We start from the raw sequence: 17,736 nt of genomic DNA on the forward strand, positions 1-17,736 counted from the left end.
GTTTGAAGATTCTTTGATATTTTGTGTATTTTTATTTTAGTAGTTACGCTTAATGATATTGATTTTATTTTTAACTAAGACTTTTCTGAATCCACCATTTGTTCGAATTATATATCATCTATAGTGGATCACTCACCACTTGTTTCGTCGGCAAATGAAAGATGTGAATTTTCTTAACATTTTTTTTCTTTTTTTCTTTTTATAAGATGAGCATTAAATGTAAAACTCGATAGTAGGTGAAATCGTGTATTGTTATTTGTTAGGTTCGCAATTATGATGACAGGCCATTAATATAATTTGGCCTTGTAAGTCACATATTGTATGGTTATAATTTCTGAAAGTTTTTGGAAGGCGTAGAGCTTTATAGAACACCACTAATTTTAAAGTGTTTTTAACCCGAAGTTTCAAAATGTCACTTAGTACACATGTATAAAACACACAGTAGGCCTAACACAGATTACTTTACAGAGAAATTACATGGGCAAAATCGTATTAAAACATCCTCCCCATAACGTGCTCTCTTTTCCTTAGACGAGTGTCCCACCTTTGACGAACTCAGTGAACGCCAACGCGACCAAACCGAGCATCGCGAAACGTCCGTTCCAAAGCTCAGCGTCTGACGTCATGATACCTTTGGACTTGGACTCAACGCTTATGCCCTTGAAAAGCGGCACAAGCGACGCAAGTGTCAAGATCGCTGTTGTACCGAGGAACCATGAGACGCCACCGTCGGAGATCTGAGCTAAAACGTTTTCACCCTTGGATAGCTCGACAGCCAACGCCGCAACGAATCCAACCATCGCTAAACGTCCGTTAATCCTCTCTGGTGCTGGACCGCTAAACGCTAGCAAGTCGCTAAACTTTGTGCTCACCTATATTCACCACCCCAAAAGTTATTAACAAAGATTCACAAATAAAGCTTGTTTAATGAATTTTCAAGATTGTATGTTCTTAATATCTAAGACCCGATTAATTAAAATACAAATTCTTGTTTATCAAAACTTCTAAAATTATACCTTAGGTTTCATAGGAGGAGGAGGAGATGGTGACTTCGGCAACGGCTGAGCGGCCGAGGTAGATGGTGCTGGTGAAGAGTCTTCATTCGTGGGTCCTCCCTGAAAAAGTCAAATAATCAGACGGTCAGGATTTCATAGTCACATGATGAATGGCCGTTGTATCAGGGAAGTGGAGAATAACGTACCTCAGCCATGCATCTCACTCCCACCGGATAATTCCTCTTGAGGTTAGGGAAGCTACCGGCGGAGAAAAGCTTGTTGGTGTTGATCTTGCGAGTGGTTAATCCACCGGCGAAGACTGATTGCATGTTGAACGATGCTGTTGCCATTTCTAAAGCTTAGAACTACTAGTGTGAGAGAAATTAAGAAGAAACTTGGAGTAGCTAAGTGATTATCGCTTAGGTTACAGAACTTTAAGCTAGATCGTGTGTAGAAGCTTGATATGAGTAACGAATGATCTTACGTATGTATTTATAGGACGGGTGATCAGAAATGATAGGTCATTAGGTCGAGTTGTTTCCTGAACTTTCTTTTAGTTATTTACTTATTTAGCCTTTCGATATTGATAAGTTAATATAGTTCACACAAAAATAACCAACGGTCAAAAACATTACACGTGAATCATATAGTATTTGAAAGGTTCACTATCTAGGTTGAAGGATCAGCGTTCAAATTTTCTTACTACAATTTTTATTCTGATTTGTTATTAAACTGTTTCAACTGGATTAATTAACACACACCAAATTCATTATAAGTCTCACATAGTATCATATTCTTTATTGTTATACGAGTAGTAATCAACAAAGTCATTAAGTACATCACCTCGATAAAAAGCCAATTCTATGGAAAAATTAATATGGACAGTTTATCTACATTTCATATTCTTATGAACTAAAACATGCTAATTATTTTATTTGGATCTCCAAGATTTTTGGACATCCAAATTATTTCTAAACTGACTGACTCGTGTATTTGGCCGGTCCAAAACAAAACACGTAGGCTCCAAAAGTGTAAAAGAGGAAGCTGCGATATTTAAAGGAACCACGTTGCTTAGATTGTCCCCACGCATAACATAAATTTAACTTTTGAAGGACAAGGAACAAAGTCCATGGCGTGGCCTACTCATTCGCCACAGTTTCTTCTCACTTTTTTGGCCAAGTGCCAAGTGGGTTAGGTTAAAAACGTAAAAAAGATTCTCTCCATCTCCCAAAAACATGTGGCTCAAAAACAAAGCATAACATTGCTTTCGTTTCTAGAATACGTTCATTTCATTACACATCTCTCTTTATGCTTTTGGAACTTAGCTGAGTTTGGATTCAGACAGGCCCATACTTAGTCTGGCCGAGTCCGTGACTGTTCTCTCTTTGTCCCTTTCTACGTGGCCGATCCTAACTCCGTCAGTTTTTTGGTAATATTTACGGTCGTTTCAAAATGTCAATAACTTTACAATTAAATGGAGATAAAGATTATTTACTGTTAAGAAAAAAAAGACTATTTACTCTTACAGTCATACGTATCTCATAACGGGCCGTATAGGGCTCATTAGGCCCATCAACTCTAGCTTCCCTAACCAAATCATGTCTTTCGCTCATATATGTTCGTTTCTAATGTAGTGTTGACCAAATCTGCAAATTGACATTCTGATCATTTTAGTCTTTGATAACATATGAAAGAAGAATTGTCATTCTCAACCTAAGGAAATTTGGAAGGATTCACTTTTACATGGTAACACAAAGAAGAAAACATATGATTCTTTAGATTTTGTTCCCGGAAATAATGATTTCTTAGAATATAAGTACTTTGACATTATTGACCAAATAAATAAAAACTACCTTGACATTATTATGCATACATAACAGTCAATTCTTTTTAACACATATCAATGGCGTAGATAAAAAAAACTTCCAAAACGTACATTAAGTCATTAACCAATATATATACAAAAATCAAAAATTTTTTGTAAAAACAAACATCACTGAAACACTTTTTGAAGTAAAATTTTATCAATTTAATCATAATTTAGATCGTATTTTACTTACATTAAAATTAGTAATATTTTTCTCTAACTCTCTTTAATGACCAAAAGCCGTTGACCAATAAAATCTCCCCGTGTCGTCATAAACCGGTTTTAATTTCCGGTTTGGTAATCTAAGTCGCAATAAAATCCTCTTTGTCTTCTTCTTCTTCCTCTACTCGGCGAATTCTCTCGAGAAAACAAACTGAATTTTTTTGATCGAAGAAGATCTAAAAAAAAAGATGGAGAGACGACAAGCGAAGATCCATGTCTTTGTATTGATAGGTCTAATTCTATTGAATTCAATCAATCAAATCTCATCTCTCTCTGTAACGGTGAACGACGAAGAATGTGTCCAAGAGTACGTCCTTTACGAAGGCGACACTGTTTCCGGTAACTTCGTCGTCGTCGATCATGATATCTTCTGGGGATCCGATCATCCTGGTTTGGATTTCACGGTTAGCGATCTTTCAATTTACCTTTTTACCCCAAAAGTTCTTAACTTTGATACGTTTCCTTCGATAATCCCAATGTTTGATTTATCGTGAAATTGGTGTTTCTCATGCTTAATTTTGACCTGATCTGATCTTTGTAAGGATGTGACAATTTAGGGTTTGGTTGGGATTGTGGAAATTTGCTATCTTTGATTGGATTGGATTGGATTTTGGTTAGGGTTAATGTGTTGATTGATTCATTGGATTGTGTTTGTGTAGGTGACGTCACCAGCTGGGAACATTGTACAGACTTTAAAGGGAACATCTGGAGATAAGTTTGAGTTTAAGGCTCCAAAAAGTGGAATGTACAAATTTTGTTTCCACAATCCTTATTCTACTCCTGAAACTGTCTCCTTTTATATTCATGTTGGTCATATTCCTAATGAGCATGACTTAGCCAAAGATGGTTCGTTTCCATTCCCCTTATGTATGATCATCTTCATTGATGCAATCTGTATTTTGTGCATTGAGCTTGAGCTGTTTTGTGATGTTATGTTCTTTCTGTTTTGTTGTTTGGTTCTTAGAACATTTGGACCCGGTAAATGTTAAGATAGCTGAGTTGAGAGAGGCTTTGGAATCTGTTGTTGCTGAGCAGAAGTATTTGAAAGCTCGTGACACTCGTCACCGTCATAGTAAGTTTTCTCCATTCGTCTTACAAGCCTCATTCCCTTGATTACCCGAGTAACTTGCTTAGATGCAGTATGACAATATAATGAGTTTTTAGACAGACATCATTGAATGGCGAAAGATGCAACCTTTATACGATCTAACATTGTTCTGTGTTTGGTGCAGCGAATGAGAGCACGAGAAAGCGAGTGATATTCTACACAGTAGGAGAGTACATTTTCCTTGCCGCAGCTAGTGGACTTCAAGTTCTCTACATCCGCAAGCTCTTCAGCAAGTCGGTAGCATACAACAGAGTTTGAACATAGCAAAACCTCAGAGCGAGGTCTTGTGTCCAGTTTATGTTTGAATCGGTGATCAAAACACAATCCTAAACAGTGTTAGTTAATTTAAAAGCTTCAATAGCGAAAGACTTACTTTTTGTTTTTGGTTTCTACACTTTTATAAGTTTACTAATGCAGAACTTGATGAAGCTTTTTTCTGAATTCATTGATTAGTGAATATCATTATCTTGTTATTATCGTAGACAAATTGATATGAGATCCTTAATTATGATACCAAATAAAAACCACCACTAAAGTGAAAGAAAAAACAAAGTCAAAGTAATATACAATATCATACAAATATCTGCAAAACGTGGAGGAAAAGAAAAATCGAATAATTCGATGATTCTCTCTATCAAAGAAACGAAAAAGTCGTATTGAAGTTTTGCCATTTGTTTATAAAAGAAGTGGCTGTTCAACGATTCTAAAGTCATTTACTTTACCATTTTGATCTGTTGCTCTGTTTCACTGTGCGTGATCGGGAAGAAGAAGAAAATGTTGGCGATTTTCGACAAGAACGTGGCGAAAACACCCGAGGCTCTTCAGGGTCAAGAGGGTGGATCGGTTTGTGCTCTTAAAGATAGGTTCTTGCCGAACCATTTCTCCTCTGTTTATCCTGGTGCTGTCACCATCAATCTCGGATCTTCTGGTTTCATTGCTTGCTCTCTCGAGAAACAGAACCCTCTTCTTCCCAGGTTTTGTACAATAGTTTATTCCTCAGGATGATGTTTTCTTCTTCTGTCCTAGATATGAGAGATTTGCTATCTTAATGTTTCACTGGCTTGCAAAGATAGTTTAGGATATGTTTCACTGAATCTGAGAGATTGAGATATCGATCTGTTGTTATGTTTTGATGGAATAATGAAGTTATATATCTACTTTGTTGTGATGTTTAAAATGTGTTGAAACTGGAAGGATGTGATTAGATAAGTGGTGGTGATTTTTTCAAAACAATTTTGTGTGTGTGACAGATTGTTTGCTGTGGTGGATGATATGTTCTGCATATTCCAAGGACATATAGAGAACGTTCCAATTCTTAAGCAACAATATGGACTAACCAAAACAGCTACAGAGGTTACCATTGTGATTGAAGCCTACAGAACTCTAAGAGATCGTGGTCCGTATTCAGCTGAACAAGTTGTTAGAGATTTTCAAGGCAAATTCGGGTTTATGCTCTATGACTGCTCCACACAAAATGTCTTCCTTGCCGGGGTAAGTTTGAATTCTGCTTCTTTACTATTTGACACTTATTTCTGCATATTGTAATGCTGAGGTTATTATTATTATACGCGTTTCAGGATGTAGATGGGAGTGTTCCTCTCTACTGGGGAACCGATGCTGAAGGACATCTTGTTGTTTCTGATGATGTTGAGACTGTCAAGAAGGGTTGTGGTAAATCCTTTGCGCCATTCCCTAAAGGTATGTAGCAAGCCGTTTTTCGGGTTTTGAAGACATCTCACTGTTCTTTGATCTAGTGCAAATATGAATTAGGATGTGGTTGTGTGTATGCATAATGCAGGATGTTTCTTTACCTCATCTGGAGGTTTGAGGAGCTATGAGCATCCATCAAATGAGTTAAAGCCGGTACCAAGGGTAGACAGTTCGGGTGAGGTTTGCGGTGTAACGTTTAAAGTGGATTCTGAGGCCAAGAAAGAAGCGATGCCTAGGGTTGGGAGTGTTCAGAATTGGTCTAAACAAATCTGAACTAGCTGAAAAAGGCTTGTTTTATTTTTTACTTGTTGGACTCCTGTGGCTGTGTTCCACAGATTTACTCTTTTCCTGATATTCTCACTGTAGCCATTCTAAGGACTAATGGTGCTCTTATTGCTATTGTACCTGTACTTGGTAACAAGGAAGCTAAGAATAAAATATTTTATAAACGTCTAATGATTCCAGTGTATGCATATGATGTCATATTGATAAAACCAGAGCTGCAAGAACATGAGCTCCAACAATAACAATTCATAAACAACCTTTGGTAACAAAACAAAACCTAAAACTGTAATGAAACATAATGACAGGTCTTAGACTCTTAGTAAGAGCCTAAGGTTAACACTGCCTGCAGATTTCTCCACATTCTCTTTACGCAGAAACGCCTCGGGTAAGACTTGAGCCATCCATTTTCAGACCTCTGTTGTCTGATGCTGCTGCTGCATAGTCCTGACTGTTTTCCCTTCTCCTTGAAGTCATATCAAGGCCAACACCACCAGTTTTAGACTCCATTGCACTTTCGTTGCTTTCTGCTAGAGTCGCGAGTTTTTCGGTAATCTGAAAAGCCAAGGATTGTGCTCTGTTATGTTGCACTTCATGGAAGACGATGCATTGAGTTGGCTGGTCCCATGTTGCATTAAGCTCCTTGTTGATCATCATCTTGCTCACAATACTATAGACGTGTGACTCAGAGATGTCAAACATTTTGGCTAGCTCAGCTAGACTTAAGGACTTGTAACAGGAGCTCGAGTATGTGAATAAATAAGTCCTTAGAGCCACTTCACTGATACTAGCTTTCACCATATCGAGTATGCTGTCGCGGTTCTTGAACAGTCTCCAGATATCAAGAGAGTTCAAAACTGAAAACGCTTCTTGGAAGTTTCCTTTGATCAGGGCTCTGGTGGCTGCAATGACATGGACACGTACATTTTCAGGGGGTGCAGTGAACGCTTGCTTCTCACTTTTCTCGAGCAGGCGCTGAATATTCTTGCTAATCGGTTTGTGTTTGGAATCATGCGAGTTTGCTGCCATGTTTGGGACTTCAAGTAGCATGGCACAAGTAAGATAAACAGCCTCCAAGAGCTCGAGGTTTATGTTCATATGGTACGGTATTTGTGTTCTCCTCTCCATAAGCATCTATAGTTAAAACAAAAAACAGAGAAATTAGACTCTACTAAAATGAAAAAGAACATAATATGTTCTATAAGGTCAATATTTACCTGCTCTGTTGTCTTCTCGTGGTCTCGACTTTGCGAGACACCTTGACCAAGCAACTCCCTAACTCTATTCCCAGAGTACAGCTCAGAGAGACAGCTATGTGACTCAGTTATCATTCCAACCCGAAAAGCGCAAAGACCAAGTTGTGCCATTGTCCTGTTAAAGAGAATCTGTGTAGAGATGTCCATGTGTTGAATGTTTTCTTGTAGATGACTCATCAGCAACAAGTCTCTAGCAGTAACAAAATTGTCCATTAAAGCATGTTGATAGATATCACATAGCATTGCTCTGGCTTTGGTCCTCTCATCTCCATTTTTGTAGATAAAGGATACAAGTGTATCCATCATAGCTCTGCTGCTCTTTGCGAAGGTAGGCTTACGAGGAACAATCTCCGCAACAACAATGAATGAAGAAGAAGAAGATCCACTTTCCTCGTTAGCCTCCTCAATTTCCTCATCAGCCAATTTACTCATAGCATCAAAAACTTCTTGAGGCTTGTAATAGATTGACTCGACTAGTATAAAGGCTACCTTTGAAGCAGCTTTAGAATCGCCTGTCCGCTCCAAGTAGTCTTGGATACTCTGAGCAAGAGCCAAGAACATAGGCTCATCTTTCAACCTCTCAACATAATCATTGGTGTGAGGATCAATGCACTGCAAACTCTTGAAAAACTCTGTCTCAATCTTCTCTAAGAATGCAACCAAATTTCCCGAGACCCGAATGGTTCCATCGTATGCCGCTGGCTTTGAAGTTTCCTTCTCATCAGGTTCAACGGTATCATCCACAACAATGTTATAGTACTTGACAAGAATGTCAAGTATGGTAAGCATGTTAACCACACATTTCTTCCAGACATCGATAGGCATGTATCCGCTGAGACCACCAGAATTCACATTAAACTCTGCTGAAATAACACTAAACAAGATTTCAACCTTCTGTGCAGGAGTCTTGGCGATCTTTGTCAAGTCCATATGCTTCTGCGCATGAGTCTCGCCGGGTTTGAGTTTAAGGCTAGAACTTCTTCTTTTGCTCCAACGAGCAGCCCTAATTTCTTTGAACTTCTTGTTGACCATGTTCCAAGTTATCTCTTCATGATCTAAACTAAACAACATCTCCCAAGAAACATTATCAGCAGAATCCTCCACCACCTCCTCTTCATACTCATCATCGTCTTCGATTTCTGGAGACTCCCTAAATCTTTTGATATCTTCTTGGTACTGCAGATTGTTCTTCTTCAGTTTCTGTCTCATTGCGTTCAAAGCCTTGGAGTTACTAGTACTCATCTTCTCCTTTGTTTTCATATTATCTTCATTCAAGAAATCTTCCAACATCACAAGGGTCTTGATATACAAAGTCGGAGTCTTTACGGACTTACTAATCTGTTTGTTGAGTTTCTCAAACGTTTCTTGCAAGTAAACACAATCATTGATGTTCATGGCATGCTTCATATTCTCTATAGTGTTGGCCATCTCCTCAAAACGTTTATCTTTTTTTGGCTTAACCACACGTTTAGTATCCATACCACAACAAATCTCACCGTCAGGTAAGTCTGCAAGGTAACGAGTGTTGTTACCCTCAACCTCTTCTTTTTCAAAGTCACTCTCATCTTCACTTTCACTTCCACTCTGTAAACGAAACATAAGCAAAGAAAAAGCATTAAGAAACTGTTACAAAAAAATATAGGTTTTGATAAGTAAACAAAGGTCTATGGAAAGAAACCTGAGCGAAAAAACGAGAAGTCGTCGTCATCTTCGTTAGCAAGGAGAAGAACCTGATACATCAAAATATAAAACTTTGAGACGATGGAGATATAATTGCAGGGGGGACACAAAACATAGATGAAGAACAAAAAACTCGAACCTAAAATTTGTTCAAGGAAAGATGAAGAAGAATGAAATTACCTTTGATTGATTTGAGACGATGGAGAGATTGATGTGAGACGATGGAGATGCTTGACTAGAGAATAACGAATCGTTAAGAAGAGAGGCGAATTAGGGTTTACTATAAGAGAATATTACGTGATTAGACACTTTTTTGAAAGTTTATCCGTAATTAGGCACTTAAAAATCATTAGGCACTTTGAATAATTAAAATTACTTGTTCACCCTCGTATCGTCGGTTTTCTATAACCAAACAAATCAAATCTATTTTCACTAAACCAATTCAGATTTATGGAGTCCACGATTTTGTAGTTGCCTTTGTGATTTAAATTTTTTTTCCAGAATCGTAAAAATCCAAATCCAATAAAAAATCCTAAATTACAATTTCTCGAAAAGGGGACTCCGGCGACGGGATATCCATCTCCTCCGTCACTGTCCACCACCACTGCTTTTCACACTACACTCTCGTTTGCTCTTTCAACCGTAAAACACCAAACCCAATTCTCTTGTCATTTCCTCTAAATCTCTGCAATTTCTTAAATCGATTTGGATTTACTTTGCCTGAAAATCTCTTAACTCGTACTGTCCAAACTCAATTTCAATTTCAATTGAGGTTACTTCGAGAAAAGTTCAAGAATTTCGGAACAACTAAGGTAAAGTTTTGTCATGTTGACTTCGGAGATCTTGTTCGTAATTCTGTGATAATGTTTGATAACTTCTCTGCCCAGTTTGTTTGAAATTCAGTACTTGAGGTTCTCTATTGGACAGAAGATGAACATATGGACTACAACACTTGGACAATCCGTAATGGACAACCACACATTTTGTTTGCAGCGTATGTGTCGTTACAAAATTGAAAATCATTGTCCACGACCATACATGACTGCACAGCTTGGTGTTTGATAATTCAAGGAAAAAGCCATATAAAGGTTCTATTTCTTAATCTTACATTTTGGAAGAAATCAAATCATTGATTTAAGAAATAATATGTAAGCTTGGATGCTAGAGCTTTAGGTGATCCTATGGCCAGATTAGGATATTGATTTAACTTTGTTCTTACTGCTACTCAACATTGATTGTCTGGTATTAAGTTGTAAAAGAGTAATTTGACTTATCCATTTGTGTTGATATAATTGGTCATTATAATGTGATTAGTCAATAGAAAACCTTAGAGTACATAATATCAAACTTTTAACTTTGTTAATTTCTTTAGGCGAGTGGGTGAATACATCAGTTAGACTTGCTTTTGCACATCATGTGATCATCGTTATTGATGTCATCCAAAGAAATTTGTCCATTCATACGCAAACATGAAGGTACTGTTGTTTGGACACTCCTTACTTTAAAACCCCACCTTAGTTTGCAAGTCATTACTTGACTAATTTACTTTAAAAACAAAATTTAGGTTAGGAACATTGTGTCAGATCCTATTTTCGATACAAGTGGGAACATCCAAGTCAACAAACCTACAATGGGGTACCAAATTTTATTAATCGTCTACTCCTTGTTACGTTGGACATGATTTTTTGGATACTTTCTTACATTTTTTCCTTATTGAAGGTCGTGTTTCTTATGGTTTTTCTGACCATCTTCATTTCTACTTCAACTCAATCAGAACATTTTGGAGAGGCTTCCTGCATCCCAATCATTGAAAGATCCCCAAACTGAAAAAAAATTCTAATGAGCAAATGAAGGTCTACATGTACACTAAATTATCTTTATGATTTACAGTCCTTGTAATATTGGACAGTATTTTTTGGATAGATATTTAAATAATCTTCTTATTGGAGGCATCGCTTTTTGTTGGTGATCTAGTATTTGATATCAGTTCCAAACTTGACCAACATACTCAATCATCTCCCACACATAATCCCAAAGTTGGGTTATCTCCAATGGAAGTATTTCTTATCATCTACAACTGTCTATCGATGCACTCTATCTATCATTTGTAAATATGTCTTAGTAAAGTATAATAATTTCACAACATCATTATTATATCTTTCAGTATAAAATCTCTCTCTATCAAGATATGGATCTACACGATGTTGTGGATAATCAGGTAGGCATAAAATTAAATAACTAGAACATGTATATTTATTATTACTGAAAAGCAGTCAATTTTTACTACAACATTCTTAGTTCTATTATTAATTGTTTACAGAAAACATAAGATTGCTATCAAAGTCTTGTTAGTTATGTTGTGAAACCAATCTCTGAAGACCTAACATAACGCAAGTTAGTTATGTTTGCAGACAAATCCATCTTCTCGTCCGTTTAATTGTTATATGATCGGACGGTCATTATTTCTCATTAACTTCTATTTAAACTGCAAATCTTACCACGTTCATTTGATCCGAATTAACCCATTATTCTACACGTGTTTGGTACACACAATTACAAACCAAAACCAATGACCGGTTATTCTTCTTTTCGTGATTCAGTTTATTTGGGGTATAATGGTCTATTTTCACTCCAAAAACAAAGAAAAGTGTCTCAACCTTGGAAAGTGCCTGTTTTGTCTAAACTTTTTCCCAAAGTGCCTTATTACGGGACATTCCCTTACTATAAAACCTAAGAACCGATTGATTTTATAGTTCCAAGGTAAAAACGAAATTTACCACTAAGAAAAATGTCGAAAGTGAAACTAAAAAGTAAAAATAAAAACAAAGGCGGTGATAGTTTTTCTAGTAAACAAAACCGCTATAAACCGAATTGACCGAACCAGAATTAATTGAATAAAAAAGTAACCGAGTCTTAATTGTCACATAAACCCTAAAATTTTAAGGACTTGGTTACTTTCACAGCAAGGACCGAGAGATTTTTCAGAGGAAGAGAAAAGGGTTTGAAACAATGACGTTGACGATCTCCGATCTTCCAAGGGATCTGAAGAAGAAAATATTCTCAAGAATTCCGTTGAGATATGTGAGAGCATTGCGATTAACCTGCAAAGAGTGGGAAACTTTAATCAAAAGTCGGAGCTTAAAGATCGACGAAGAGGAGTCTCAGATGGTCGCGTTGATGGATTACAATCTTTGTTTAATGAGCAAATCCTTTAATGGAGGAGATCCATCTACAGAGATTAAAGGCAAACTTACTTGCTTTGACGAACAAGTAAAGGTATCTATGTTGTTTCATTGCGAGGGTTTATTGTTATGCATCTTGAAAGACGATAATACTAAGGTTGTTGTTTGGAATCCGTATTTGGGGCAAAGAAGGTTTATCCAAGTTAGATTTTCACACATCCCAGGCGGATGGGACCAGTTCAGTTACGCTCTCGGATACTACAAGAATAATAATATGATGAAATCATTTAAACTCTTGAGGTTTTTTGATTATTTCTATACCTCCAATGATTTTGTTTTCTATGAAATCTATGATTTCGACTCTGGTTTATGGAAAACTCTTGATGTCACTCCATACTGGCGTATAAGGTTTTTTGATGATATTGGCGTTTCTCTCAAGGGAAACACTTACTGGTGCGCTAAAGAAAGGAAGCCAGAGTGGAACGCAGACCCTTTTATCATTGTTGATCACATCATCTGTTTTGATTTTACAAGTGAGAGGTTTGGTCCGCTTGTGCCTTTGCCGTTTAGAGCTATGAAGGAGAGTCTTGTGACTCTATCTTGTGTTAGGGAAGAGAAGCTTGCTGCTTTATTTTGTCGCGATGTTGTTGTTGAGGTATGGATTACGACTACGATTGAATTCGATAAGGTGTCGTGGAGCAAGTTTTTGACCTTTGGTGTGCGTGACTGCCCGATGATTTATTCTTGTACAGGGAGTTTCTTCATTGACGAGGTGAACAAAGTCGCCGTGATTTTCGGGCAACCGTTGAAACGCGACAAAGTTTTCATCATTGGAGAGGCTGGACAAGTCCGAGATGTTGATCTCGGAGAACCTGCCCACCAAGATAGTTGGCTATATGTGTGTCCTTATGTTCCAAGTTTAGTGAAAATCAAGCAACCTCCAGGATGCAAAAGGAGAAGACAAAGCAGTTCAGAAAACCGTCGATATAAGCGAAACATGATGAGACTTGTCGAACTTGAAAAGTATCATATTGCCATGGAACCCAAAAGAGGAGACAAAACAATATGAGAGTTTTGCAGCAATTATGAAATCGATTGATGTGCAGGAAAAAACTGGCAAAGTGAGAAAACGAGATGATTAAAATTATTCATCCCTTTCATTTCTATTTTACGTTACTTAGATGAATAAAAAAGAGAAATTTAAAGAGTTTTTTCATCCACTAAAATAGAGATGAATAAGTTGGAGAGGAATAACACATTATTCAGTGCAACTGATTAATCAATGATCATAATGAACTTTTACTTGTTACTTGTTATAAAGCCATTATTGTCTTTTTACAAACGAACCAGAGTTGTTTTGTTTGCAGCTTTATCAGATACATAGATTGGTTTTGTAAGCCGAATCAAGTAATGATCGTCTTATTTGGTAAACAAGAAACTAAGAATAAAAAGACTTAATTAAAACGTCTGATTCGATGCAGAAACAAGCAGCAAGTTAAGAACAGACATAATTCGTGATTATGACATATAAAAGAGTTCGCTCCTCTAATCCTTCGCGTCAGCAATGCCTCCTTGAGTAATCTGGAAACTGTGATTTCTTCAGTTAAGGAAAAAAATGAAGTCATTGCATTATATGAAATAATCAAAAACAAAGCAAGTGTGTGTGTGTGGATTTGGTTAAAAGGATATGGCTTCAGCTTCAGCGAGATTCGGAGCATCGTAGACTTTGCAGACACGTGTATCGCCTTTGCCTTTCCTGAACAAGAGCCTGATGGTGGCTGCGTGAGCTAGTACATGACCACCTGCTGGCTTTTTTGGGTCTGATATGAACATTCCACCACCTGGGTCAGCTATGACTGCAAACCACCAAATGAAACAGATGATACTTGCTAAGTTAGTGCAACCAAGAAACAAAAAAAGAATTGATGCTTTATCTCATTATATCAAACTAGTGTAAAGTAAACCTTGGTTAGTCATGTAGACAGCAACGTTGAACTCCTCTGCAATTTTGATTAGCCTGGAAAGCATCTGAGCTAGTTTTTGCTGCAACACAGAAACTGGGACTATTGAGCAAAGCCAGATTGTGCCAATGATAATGTAAGTAATGTTGTGGGAGGCAAGTTTAACCTGGCGGTCTGCGAGTTCTCCTCTTCCAGTGAAATCCACTCGGAATAAAGCAATGATCGAGTCAACAATCTGGAAACAAGGTCAGAAAACTCAGCTAATTTAACTCATATTTGAATGGATAACTAAACTAAAATTATCAGACATGTTTTACTTACCAGAATCCTAAATGGTTCCTCAGACATTTTTGCAGCAAGGCCAAGAAGCAAGTTGTACTGATGCTCATAGGTATAAGCACGAGCATAAATGATCTGTTATATCAAGATGAATAAGATTTTTGAATGTCAGTCACAGTCCTGAGAGTAAGTAAAGATGTGAGGTTAATAATGCTTACATTGTCAAGCACAGCTCCTGGATCCATTCCAAATCTTTCAGCAATTGGGACAATCCTATCAGGACGGCTACAAAATTTAGGGGTTAAGGAAAAATCATGGAATATAGAAACAATCTAATGAAGACACAAGATCTGGTCAGAAGATTTGTTATAAGATATTAAGGATACAAGGTTCCCTCTGTGTCAATGTATGCCACTTTTCCATTCCCTCCTTTCATGTTTGTAGGTAGCTGTAATACATCAATACAGAAAATGAATACCAATGACATTGAGAGACAGAGTACCTCAATGGTTTATATGCTGAAAGAAAGTAAAATCTCATCTCATGCCTCTGAAATGTAAACAAGACAACATATATTTCATATTGAGACTGTAGGAAAGAAACCAACCTGCGTAGTGACACAAAGGGTATGTGCTAATTGGGTTTTCCCAGACCTGAAGTGAAATTAAACTCTATAAGAATACAAGCTATTAACAGGAAACTTATAGAGCTTGGCTCAGCTGTTTCTCACCTAAATTCCCCAAAAGCCTCTGTGATGGCTGAGGTTTCAATTCCACCTAGCAAGAAATGTGAAATAATTAAACCAGAACTTAAGTAGTGTGATCAAGATGGCAAAAATCTAAAGCAAAACTTAGCATACCTCCTAAGAGATCATCGAGAGCTTGACACCCTGTAGTGATTTTTACAACTGATTTCCTCTGTAAACAATTAAAAAACAACTTGTAAGTTTCAATATCTAATATGAAATGTTGAATAGGATATCAAAATCTAATAGTTCTGTTAGTGGGATCAAGCAACAATGAGTCTAACCTTTATAAGAGCATCACTTCCAGTCATATATCCAAAGTTCTGAAGGAGAAATGGTTTGACAATTAAAATGACGCAAATGCAGAAAGTAACACTGATATAGCAACAACAGATGGAAACGTTAAACTTACCACAATTTTCTCAGCAGCTTCACAGATTTTGTCAACTTTGGCCTCAGATAAACCTTTGATTCCAGTAAGGTTCTGCATCAAACATAAGTTTAAACAATCGACTCATGCAACCAACATCTACATAGTATAAACCCAATGAGCAAAGCTAAATAAGCTGGTTAATACCTTCTTGGTATGCATCATGAGACCATTGCAGGTATGGATCCCAGCTTCTTGTAGCTTTTTCACATCTCCTGCGTTTATACCTTGTGCGATCACTGACACAAGCAAAAATAAAAGTCCCGAGATCAAATCAGCTAGAGATTTTAGCCAGATACAGAAATCAAACAACTATGTACACTAATATACACTCGAATTCCACAAACAGTAAACGAAATGGACCATAAACTATTCGTTACCAAGGAGAACCATGTTCAGAAATCAATATCGATCCTAGATTCATACTTAAATTCGAAATCTAACAGAGATTGCGAGAACATTCCTCAAATTAGATGAACGATTCTAGATCTGATTTCATAAGACCCAGCGATTAAGCAACAACGAGGTTTAGATAAACAAAAGTGGGCGAAATTAGAAGAGATAAACACACAGAGACGATTCCAAAACAGATGATGAAGATTTGAAACGAAAAAGTGAAGAATCGTAAAAGTTGAAAACGAATTCAAATCTTACATTTGTCAATCATCTCAAATAGATCTTCGTCTTCATCATTTTCTTCACGCTCAACGAGCTGCATCTGGCTCGTTTCTTCAGCTCTATGAATCCGAAACAACACAAACAGATCAGGATCATCGGAAAACAAAATAAAAACGAGAAGAAGCGAGTCAGGTACACAAAACTTAAGACAAAGCTTAAACCAAAACGATGAATGGAGAAGAAGAAGAAGAATCGTAGTAGAGAGAAAGAGAGAGATCAATCACTTACTTAAGAGAAGCCATCATTTTCTCGCTCTAAGAGTCTCTAAGCTTGGAAGAGTGAGAGAGATAGAATTTTGAAATTCGAAATTTGAAAATCTTTGCTCGATTTGCTTCGAGGGTTCAAGGTTTTTAATGGCGGGTTACGGAATTGAAAGCGTGATTCTAATTCCGTTGATTTGAATTTGGGTTCCGCAACTGAATTTGTTTTCGTTTGTGTGCTCTTCTTTGTTATACATGACTTTGTTTGATGGCTGCGATAATGCCACGTCATAGTTATCATCCGTCTATCGACGGTCAATAGAAGGAATCTAGGTGAAAAAAAGAGAATATTACACTCTTAAACACTTTTTTAAAACTATTTCTGTGTTTAGGCACTTTCAAAAGATTAGGCACTTTTTTATGTTTTTTTACTAAAATACCCTCTTAACTAAAATATTATCTTAACCCACGTTTTCTCTCTTTCTCTCTCTCTCTTCATCTCTCTCTTTCTCTCTCTCTCTCTCTTCATCTCTCTCTCTCTCTTCACCTCTCTCTCTCTTCATCTTTGTAAAAAATGAGAAGAAACTTCTTCTTCTTCAACAATGGCGGTTTGATTTGATTTTTGCTCTCTCTCATGTGTCAAACTCGTTTCATCTACGTAGCATCGAGATTTCAGTTAATCGAATCTCCTGTTATCATGGACATGTTATATAAAATGGATATAGATCAGTAAAAAGGTTTCCGAATGGATATATTTAAATGGATTCGTTATTATGGACACCAAAAAATTGTTTGTTGATTTTTTTTTCAGTTTGCAGAGACCTCCACCTTCAAAACCTTATGGACATGGAACTTTGGTTTCTTTACAAAACACGGTTAATCGAATCTCCTATTATTATTGACATGGTATATAGAATGGATACGGATCAGTAGAAAGGTTTCTGAATGGATATATTTAAATGGATTTGTTATTATGGATACCAAAAAATTATTTGTAGCAAATCAACCGCATATAGCTTGTTTTTAGGATGTTAGACATGCTTCTCCAATTCTTCATCTTTTACTCTTAACATGTAAGACCAAAAGATTTACAAATCTCACCATATCAATCCATAATATACAATCCATGATGCGTCATCCA

General features: G+C 36.9%; 6 protein-coding genes across 8 annotated transcripts; 3 read left to right on the forward strand and 3 right to left on the reverse strand.

The window, feature by feature from the left end:
• Positions 1-304: 304 nt before the first annotated feature.
• ELIP1 (Chlorophyll A-B binding family protein) lies at positions 305-1,569 on the reverse strand. The gene is made up of 3 exons (NM_113183.4): positions 1,202-1,569; positions 1,017-1,115; positions 305-872 (listed from the first exon to the last, which is right to left on the reverse strand). The coding sequence occupies exons 1-3, from the start codon at positions 1,343-1,345 to the stop codon at positions 528-530; spliced, it is 588 nt and encodes a 195-aa protein (NP_188923.1). The 5' UTR covers positions 1,346-1,569; the 3' UTR covers positions 305-527.
• Positions 1,570-3,137: 1,568 nt separating this feature from the next.
• Positions 3,138-4,724, forward strand: AT3G22845 (emp24/gp25L/p24 family/GOLD family protein). Of its 2 annotated transcripts, NM_113184.5 has the most exons (4): positions 3,138-3,488; positions 3,744-3,930; positions 4,049-4,156; positions 4,317-4,724. In NM_113184.5, exons 1-4 carry the CDS (start codon positions 3,273-3,275, stop codon positions 4,448-4,450), a joined length of 645 nt encoding a protein of 214 aa, NP_188924.3. In that variant the 5' UTR covers positions 3,138-3,272; the 3' UTR covers positions 4,451-4,724. The 2 variants fall into 2 exon arrangements, with proteins under 2 accessions (NP_188924.3, NP_001327224.1); NM_001338601.1 differs by having other exon boundaries at positions 3,165-3,488; positions 3,744-4,156; positions 4,317-4,709.
• Positions 4,710-6,370, forward strand: AT3G22850 (aluminum induced protein with YGL and LRDR motifs). The gene is made up of 4 exons (NM_113185.4): positions 4,710-5,166; positions 5,443-5,683; positions 5,770-5,890; positions 5,991-6,370. The coding sequence occupies exons 1-4, from the start codon at positions 4,967-4,969 to the stop codon at positions 6,173-6,175; spliced, it is 747 nt and encodes a 248-aa protein (NP_188925.1). The 5' UTR covers positions 4,710-4,966; the 3' UTR covers positions 6,176-6,370.
• Positions 6,371-6,553: 183 nt separating this feature from the next.
• TIF3C2 (eukaryotic translation initiation factor 3 subunit C2) lies at positions 6,554-9,148 on the reverse strand (the record flags this gene model as incomplete). The annotated part of the gene is made up of 3 exons (NM_113186.4): positions 6,554-7,318; positions 7,402-9,024; positions 9,119-9,148. 3 exons carry the CDS (start codon positions 9,146-9,148, stop codon positions 6,554-6,556), a joined length of 2,418 nt encoding a protein of 805 aa, NP_188926.4.
• Positions 9,149-12,129: 2,981 nt separating this feature from the next.
• AT3G22870 (F-box and associated interaction domains-containing protein) lies at positions 12,130-13,371 on the forward strand (the record flags this gene model as incomplete). Its single annotated transcript, NM_113187.1, has 1 exon — positions 12,130-13,371. One exon carries the CDS (start codon positions 12,130-12,132, stop codon positions 13,369-13,371), a length of 1,242 nt encoding a protein of 413 aa, NP_188927.1.
• Positions 13,372-13,577: 206 nt separating this feature from the next.
• DMC1 (DNA repair (Rad51) family protein) lies at positions 13,578-16,832 on the reverse strand. Of its 2 annotated transcripts, NM_113188.3 has the most exons (15): positions 16,624-16,832; positions 16,372-16,454; positions 15,865-15,956; positions 15,700-15,771; positions 15,572-15,610; positions 15,402-15,459; positions 15,273-15,318; positions 15,150-15,195; positions 14,929-14,990; positions 14,761-14,827; positions 14,585-14,677; positions 14,430-14,498; positions 14,267-14,345; positions 13,992-14,158; positions 13,578-13,892 (listed from the first exon to the last, which is right to left on the reverse strand). In NM_113188.3, exons 1-15 carry the CDS (start codon positions 16,638-16,640, stop codon positions 13,848-13,850), a joined length of 1,035 nt encoding a protein of 344 aa, NP_188928.2. In that variant the 5' UTR covers positions 16,641-16,832; the 3' UTR covers positions 13,578-13,847. The 2 variants fall into 2 exon arrangements, with proteins under 2 accessions (NP_188928.2, NP_001327749.1); NM_001338602.1 differs by lacking the exon at positions 13,578-13,892 and having other exon boundaries at positions 13,939-14,158; positions 16,624-16,720.
• Between the last annotated feature and the right edge of the window lie 904 nt (positions 16,833-17,736).

The sequence above is a fragment of the Arabidopsis thaliana genome, chromosome 3 (assembly GCF_000001735.4).
Source record: "Arabidopsis thaliana chromosome 3, partial sequence".
Classification (NCBI taxonomy): domain Eukaryota; kingdom Viridiplantae; phylum Streptophyta; class Magnoliopsida; order Brassicales; family Brassicaceae; genus Arabidopsis; species Arabidopsis thaliana.